The sequence below is a fragment of the Rhinolophus ferrumequinum genome, chromosome 21 (genome assembly GCF_004115265.2).
Source record: "Rhinolophus ferrumequinum isolate MPI-CBG mRhiFer1 chromosome 21, mRhiFer1_v1.p, whole genome shotgun sequence".
Lineage (NCBI taxonomy): Eukaryota > Metazoa > Chordata > Mammalia > Chiroptera > Rhinolophidae > Rhinolophus > Rhinolophus ferrumequinum.
Window position 1 is genome coordinate 38,745,785 of NC_046304.1, and position 8,063 is coordinate 38,753,847.

At 52.1% G+C, this 8,063-nt stretch overlaps 1 protein-coding gene across 1 annotated transcript; it reads left to right on the forward strand.

Moving 5' to 3' along the window:
- The first annotated feature begins 300 nt into the window (after positions 1-300).
- ARL4D (ADP ribosylation factor like GTPase 4D) lies at positions 301-2,242 on the forward strand. The gene is given in 3 exon segments (XM_033089068.1): positions 301-406; positions 973-1,256; positions 1,258-2,242. Coding segments are annotated over 2 exon segments (603 nt in total). The 5' UTR covers positions 301-406; positions 973-1,067; the 3' UTR covers positions 1,672-2,242.
- The last annotated feature ends 5,821 nt before the right edge of the window (positions 2,243-8,063 follow it).

The following is an 8,063-nucleotide window of genomic DNA, read 5'->3' on the forward strand; positions in this document are numbered from 1 at the left end:
TGGGGGAAGGGAATGCGGTGGCATTGAGTATTAAGCTCTTTACTTCTCCAGAGTTAAACGGTGCCACGCGTGTGTTCCTTTTGCCCTTCCCACCTCCCATTCCTGGTTCGTCCCGAGTTGGATACCAAATACTAGAATATGGTAGAAAAGATCAATTAAAACGGTTACGGATCGAACAGACACAGATCACTGTGAGGTGAAAGATGCGGCGCGCGTATCTCCACGCCCCGCCCCGCCGTAGCGGGGCCGCTGATTGGCCTGCACAGCGTGACGTCACTTGGGGTTTTTAAGGCTGAGTTGCTCCACTGCTCTGCAGTGGCGGCGCGCTGGACGCGGGTGTGGAGGTTCGTGTGGCGGCTCAGGCGACTGGCCCGGAGGGGCTCCTACCGCGGAGAGCGCGGCTGAGGTAAACGGGCTGTGCCGGCGGTACTGAGGCGGCCTCCGCCCGGGGCCGAGTGGGCAGTCAGAGGAAGGCGGGCAGAGGAGTGTCGGGGGCCTGTGGGGCAGAGATCGCCGTGTAAGGAGGAGCGTGCCAACCGCCTGGGGATGTGGAGGGTGGGTGGCAGCGGGCTTCAAGCTTCGGTCCCAGCGCCCGCACCTAAACTCTTAAATTGGGGGCGCTGCCCGACCTGCCTCTACCCGCGAGGATTCTCGCCTGGGGAATGAGGTCGCGGCTTCTGCTACCGCACCACAAGCTCGGAGAAGAGGCGCTGGAAGCCCATAGTCCGCCAGATCCACGCCTCATCCCCCACCAGTGTCCCTGTACGTGGGGGTTTCTTCAGGTCTCGTCGCCCTTGGTAGGACCCCAGGAAGAGGGGAGCGCCTTTGTTACACCTGCAGCTGTTTTAAAAAGGAAAAAAAAGAATTTTAACAAGGAAGCATGGACAGCTGATTTAGGAAAGGATCAAGACGTTGCACATTTCATGTTTATTAAACGTCTCCTCTTTTCTCTGATGACCATTCCCTGCTCAGATAACCTAGCTGTGGTCCCCGGAGCCTGCAATTTCAAGACCTCCTTCGTGCCTCTACTGTGAGCCCCAAGACCCGCACTTTAGCCGGAGCTCACCATGGGGAACCACTTGACAGACATGGCGCCCACCGCCTCCTTCTTGCCCCACTTTCAGGCCCTGCACGTCGTGGTCATCGGGCTGGACTCAGCTGGAAAGACCTCTCTCCTTTACCGTCTCAAGTTCAAGGAGTTTGTCCAGAGTGTTCCCACCAAAGGCTTCAACACAGAGAAGATCCGGGTGCCCCTGGGGGGGGTCCCGTGCCATCACCTTCCAGGTGTGGGATGTCGGTGGGCAGGAGAAGCTGCGACCATTGTGGCGCTCCTACACACGCCGGACAGACGGGCTGGTGTTTGTGGTGGATGCTGCTGAGGCCGAGCGGCTGGAGGAGGCGAAAGTGGAGCTACACCGGATCAGCAGGGCCTCGGACAACCAGGGTGTGCCTGTGTTGGTGCTGGCCAACAAACAGGATCAGCCTGGGGCACTGAGTGCTGCAGAGGTGGAGAAGAGGCTGGCGGTCCGAGAGCTGGCTGCTGCCACGCTTACCCACGTGCAGGGCTGCAGCGCTGTGGATGGCGTGGGTCTGCAGCCAGGCCTGGAGCGCCTTTACGAGATGATCCTCAAGAGGAAGAAGGCAGCTCGGGCAAGCAAGAAGAGGCGGTGACGGAGGCCTGCCCTGCCTCACCAGCAGAGGGCTGTCTGCACACCTGGACAGCCAGGCAGAGCCTGCGGCCCCTCACTCAGCCCCAGGGTCAGGACCTGTCCACCTCACTGAAGGACCCAGGAGCGCACTGGGGGGTCCTCTGTTTTGGTGCTGAATTGGGGAGGGGAATGAGAGATGGACTTTGTTCTCCCATTTCTTCCTCATCCTCCCATCTGGAGACATGGGGGCTGCAGGACTGAGGAGGTTTCAGTGTAAAATGTGACTCTACCTCGACCTTGTTTCTTGTTTTTCTTTGGCTTTTTGATAGATGTGTTTGGGAGCAAAGGAAAGTTGCATTTGGGATGAATGAGAAATGTCTCTGCCCTGTCCCCACCCCGCACTGGGGAGTCTCCCCAGGCTGCTTTTCTAGGGATGCCAGTCACAATAGTCTATTTTTTTGTGTTTGTGTGAGAGTGCCAAGAATCTCTTCCCACATTTATAGATCCACAGCTGTAGATCCACAGCCGTTTTATAAGCCATGTATGTCCTCTGTATTAAGTATTTTTTAGCATTTGTCTATAAGTTATTAAAGACTCATGATACTATAGCTCTAACCATGGTCTGGTATGATTTTCGTCTCTCCTTACCTAGCTCCAGGAACCGAGGAACAGTCTAACATTTCTTCCCCTCCTCTTCTTGTGCTCCCCCACCCCCAACTCCAGTTCAAGCCGTTGTTTCTCAGTCTAGTTGTGTAGGACACAGCTCCCTGGCCCATGCTGGTATTATGAGCCTTGCGCTCCCCGCCGCTGAGGGGTTCCCGGGTTGTCAGTCAGCTGCTCACAGCAGCTTTAGCCAGCTGCCGGCCACTCACGCCAGTTGCCTACCACTCAGGTTGACTGCTGGCCACTCACACTGACCCCGGGTTGCTCAGGGCAGCCCAGCTCCAGGGACAGCTATTGTTCACAACATTAGCTGTAGAGGGCGCAGATCCCTGGCCCATGTGAGAATCGAACCTGCGACCTCTGGGGCATTAGGAGTACGGCGCTCCAACCACCTGAGCCACTGGGCGGATTGGCCGTCTAACGTTTCCATATGGGCAGGGGTGGGATCTGGGGGTGGATGGTGAGAACAACTATCTTGAAGGTGAATTTGCAGAGCAAGTGCGCTTCTAAAAATTAGAGTTAAACCCCTCTCCCAAGCTATTGCCTGATCTCTGCAGGTTTTTTTTGGGGGGGAAGGTCCCTTCTTTTTCCTACTTTTCTCCCACTTTTCTCCTTTCCCCTCATCCTCTGGCTCTTACTCGCCCCTGATACCAGCTGGTCCTTGCAGATTTCACTTCAAATTTTGCTGCTCTGAGCTGCTTCTAGGTTTTTGCCTTTAGGGACACATTCTAGGTCTACATAAATAAGTCCTCAAAGAGCCATTCTGTCCCCATTCTCCTCTTTAGCAGTCAGGTGGGTCTGGATTTCTTTTCTTTTTTTTCACCTTGGGGGGATCCCCTGAGAATGGAAAGTAGTTCCTTCCTGGCCTAAAGCCAGGTGTGCTCAACCTGCTGACTACTTACTGGCAGCAATGGCAGTGACTAGTGCCGGGGAAGCCTGGGCTGTATTGAAGCAGCCTGGCCCTGTGACTCAGCCGTGAGTCGCCCAGCTCTGGGAATGGTAGCTGTTCCCACGAGAGCGGCAGTGGTAGCTTATGCATGGTGGGACTAAGGACTGCTGGACATCCACCCCCAACCCTTTGGGAAAAGAGAGGGAAGGTGTAGGCCACCAATGTTAGCTGTGATAGTAAGAACATGCTAAGGTGTTCTCTGCCCAGACTTTCAGGGCAGCCCCCTCCTCACCAGCATCAGGGCCCAGCGGGGTCTGAGATAACAGAACAATCAGATCCTCCTAATTGGTGGGAGTAGTGAATAAAAACCCAGCACAATTCTTTCCAGCCCCCAGTCCCTCCCCCAGCCTTTGTGCAAACATGGGATCTGCAGAGCAGGTTTGGAGTCCCTGCTCCAGAATCAGATAAAGACCTTGAAAACCTTGCCCCAGGGGAGTCTTCCTCAGGAACTGCCTCTTCCTAGCTGGGCTGGCAGAAGCCCAAGTTTTGCTGCTGAGTATGGGCCAGTTCAGATTTGCCCCCTCCCCACCCTGGGACTGGCAGGACAGGGGTGAGTGTGCATTGATCCGGAAGGGTGCCTAGTGTGCGTCAGTGCTGGGGACTACTCAATAGAGCTGCTGGGCTGGTTCTGCTGGGGACACCTACCTGACCCCCCTCTACACAAGCCTGTGACTCATGGCTCGCATTCCTCCAACACAGTCCTCTTCTGCAGCCCAGGAACAGGCTGGGGAGGATTTGGTTAGAAGGACCTGCCCTGCTGGAAGATCTTTCTGACCCGACCCACTCCACCCCAATTCTGCTCTTTTGTCTCAAAATCTCCAAGGACATGTTTTCTCCATTTATTGTCACCTGGGGGACTGAGGTCTCTGGATTTGGGAGAAGGATGTATACAGAGGTGCTCCCCTCTCTCTAGCAGAGGGGCCTCCAAAGTGCCAGCTCTTGGCTCTGCCTACCTGGTTAGGATATCTTCTGCTCTCCCAGGCTCCAGCCCTGGGGGCCGTGGTCCATAGGAGACCAGCTCTTTCCTACATCCCTCTGTGGCCAGCTGGTGGGGGTGGAAGACTGGGGAGGAGAGGAGGGGGATGGTGGCACAAGTGAAAGTGAGATGGAGAAGCCAGTTGCTTTGAAGGGTTTGCGGGAGGGGGAACACTGGAGAAATATTAGAAAGCTACATTCTGGCTGAGTGGGGCTGGGAAGCTTTGGAATAATCCTCCTGCCTTGGTCCATTCCACCTAGGTATTCTGCATGTTGAGCTTCTGGGCCAACTGTTTGGAATGGGGGTGGGATCGGGGTTGGGGGGGTCGTAGTTCCCTTATCCCGGCTTCTTTAAATAGACTTTCTTTGAGATCCTGAGATGGATGCTGAGGGAGAGGCTCCCTGAGGGCAGAGGGTCTTTGGGGACCAGGAGTGGTGGGCAGGGCCTACATGCCTGTGAAATGAAGCTAAAGAAAATCAGTGGGCCCAGAGTTGGGTCCCCCTTCTGAGCTGCCCTCCCCACTACTTCCCCCTCTCCTCACACAGGTTGGATTGTAAAATCCAGATGGAGGACACTTTCCCTGGCAGCTTGCCCTTCCCCAAGCCCCTCCTCATGAGAGCCAAGATGGCAGTGGTCCCTCACCTTCCAGTGCCCTCTGCAGTCCTCCTATGCTGCACTTGCTCCAGGAAGAGAAAAAGCAAAGAGGAAGGAAAGAAGTCCCTAAGGCTGACAGGGCAGTGACTTGCCCAAGGACACACAGCTACTTGGTGGTACATACATACATCCTTCCTCCAAGCCGGCTGTTTGTATTCACAATATAGACAACAGGAGATAGGAGCCAAGCGGCAAGTCTAGCATCCCCGAGGTCTGACCTCCCATTCTCTTCCTCCCTCCCAGCCTTGATTAGACTAAGAGCCAGCTTTCCGCTCCCCAACTCCCCTTCCTGAGGAGTGGGAGTTTTATCTCCAAAGCCCAGCACAGCTCTGGCCTCAAATCTGGCCAGAAGTCCCCACCCTCCTTTCACATTGACCATGTGTCATTCCAAGTCTTTCTTGAGATGGATGCCTCTACCAGGCCTGGGGAGAACTGAATTCCACTGAAGTATCAGCAGTGCATAGGACAGCCTGTTCTCCAACCCAGGCCATTTTGGATGGAGGCCAGCGGGAGGGAGGGAGCGAAAGCCGTAAGGGAGGCCCAGACCAGCCATGGGCGGTAAGGGGTGGGCAGTCTGTGGCCACACATCGTTTCCAAGGCCATCTGCGTACCACGGGCTGGGGAGTTCGTGGGTGGGTGTCATGGGACCTCCTCCCAGGCTAAGCCAGAGGAGGGTGTTTTCCTTCCTTCCTTTTTAAAAACATTTTTTTTTTTACTGTTCTCCCCCTCCCCCACGTGGTTAGAAAAGTAATAGATTTTTGTTGTGAAAAAAACTTAGAAAATGGAGAACCCTGTAATCTAAAATTCAGAGCTAGCTAAACATTTGAACAGGTTTTTATATATAATCTTCCAGATGTTTTTTCTGCATATACAAAAAAGGCATGTGTATATAACACACATGGGACTATTAATATATAAGACATACTGTGGTATAGTTTTTCTTTCCTTATTTACTTCTTGGGCATTATTCAATGTCAGGACATATGGATTTTTCTCGTTCTTTCTGATGACTACGTGAGATTCCATTGTATGAATGCACCATCATTTGTTAATTAAATCCACCGACTGTCCACAGCAATGAGCTTCCTTGCATATATTTCTTTGTACATTAGGAGGGAGATTTCCTGTAAGATAAATTCCTAGACATGTAATTGTTGTCAAAGGGTATATGTATTTCAAATTTTCATAGATAGTGCCAAAGTGTAGAGAGGGTTTGGGTGGGGAGGGAAATTTGATCCAGCGTCCTCTGTGCCCAGAGTTGAAGGCCCCTTCACACTGAGGATGTGTGTGTTGGCTAGACATTATAGTGCTCCTGCTTTTTGGGAAGTAAGAAATAGACCGGTTTCTGTAAACTTGAACAAATCATTGAATTTCATCGTTCTCATCTATAAAACTGAGAAAATATCTGAGTATAATGATCAAATAAAACACTATAATTGTAAAATGTCTTTGTAAATACTAAAGTGTATACACATGTTAAGTAATAGTTACTCTATCCATTAAGCTAAGAGAAAAAGTGGGCCAGGTAGGAAAAAAGAAAGAAAATCACTAGCAACTTGGCAGAGGATTTGCAGGCATGGGGAGTGAGCTTAGGGTGACTTTCAGGGGATTGAGCCCTATGGGGGCTGCTGGCTGATGGTGGAGGTGGGTAGATGGTGAGGACTCCCTAAACACCCAGCTTCTCGCAGACGTTAGGCAAGTGGGCGAAACAACTCCTAAAATAAATCCCCAGGACTTGGCTCAGGGAGAGAGTCAGGCTGAGACTAGGAGTGCATGCTGTGAAGGGAACATGGAGAACAAACCTGGAACCTGAAGGAGGGCAGCCGAGGCCCTGGACCTCACCCAGGGTGACCCTTGACTCCTCTAGTGGGGACCCACCCAACAATTGCTATATCTCATGGACTCCTGGAACAGGAAGCAGAAGCCAGTGTCAAATACCTTGGCCACTCTGGGCTGTTTGGGGCTCCACCTCTCTGTTTAGTTCATTCAGGCCCCTCCAGAATGGAGTGGGGAGGCAGAGAGGTAGGGAGGCAGGAGGGCTTATCTCTTTAGCACCTCCCACCCCCTTCTATTAGATCTGGTGAAAAGACTGGTGGGGGAGTAGGGATGACAGCTGGGTTTTAAAGATTGCTGAAAGTGAGGTTTTGTGCTTTTGATTGTGTTTGTTTTTACAAGATTATCCATTGCTTTTCACTCCAAATGCTGACTTATCCTTAGGGAGAGGGAAGGCAGAACTGCTTACTCACTCTCTGGAACTCTTCCAGTCTGATGGGGGAGAAACAGAATCACCAGTTTGACCAGGTAGCACCTCAGAAAGTAACCCACCAAGCAAGACTTGGCTCTGTTACCAACTGTGACCTTGACCAAGCCATTCCTAGTCTTCTTGGCCTCAGTTTACCCTTCTGTAAAGTGAGGGGGGTGAGTAAACAATATCAGATCTTCTCTGGTTCACTTACTATGCTTCTCAGTACAACATGGGCCTGGGAACTCCTTAATGATCTTTCTCCCTTCATCTTATCACTGAAATTACCTTGTTTGTTTTGTTTTTGAGTTTGTTTGCTGTCTGCCTTCATCTCTAGGCTATGCCTTCTAGGAGGACAGCCCTTATCCATTTTGCGCACGATTGTATCCCCAGGATAGTGGTGGGCACACAGTACGTGTTCATCTCATATCTGTGGAATGTGAGGTACCCACTCAGGGCTTGGAGGGTAAGGGTGTCACCTCAGTGAAGAGGTGGTTTTAGACTATAAATGCTGACAGCACTCAGGAAAGAAGCTATCAAGTAAGGTTGGAGAGTTTACCTGGGAAGGCTTCCTGGAGGAGGTGAGGAAAAGAAGCAGATTTGGAATACTGAATCAGTATTCTGATTAATAAGGGACTCGAACGACCATGGGCTTGGAAGTACTTTCTTGGCCTTACCTACTGCTCAGGAGGAAAGACTTGAGGTTTAATAGACAAGTTTCGTTCCTCCCTCTCCAGTAATTAATCACCTGGCCTGGGACGTTCCCTAGAGTCTGTTTACCACTCCTCTCCCTCAGCTCCTCCCAAGGTCACCCTATGATAGTTCTAGCTGTATCTAGATACCCATTCTCTGCCTCCCACCCCCGATGAACTGAGTGTGGGGCAGGTGTTGGGAAGGGACTCCCAAGATTTAGACCTGTGCTGGCCATAT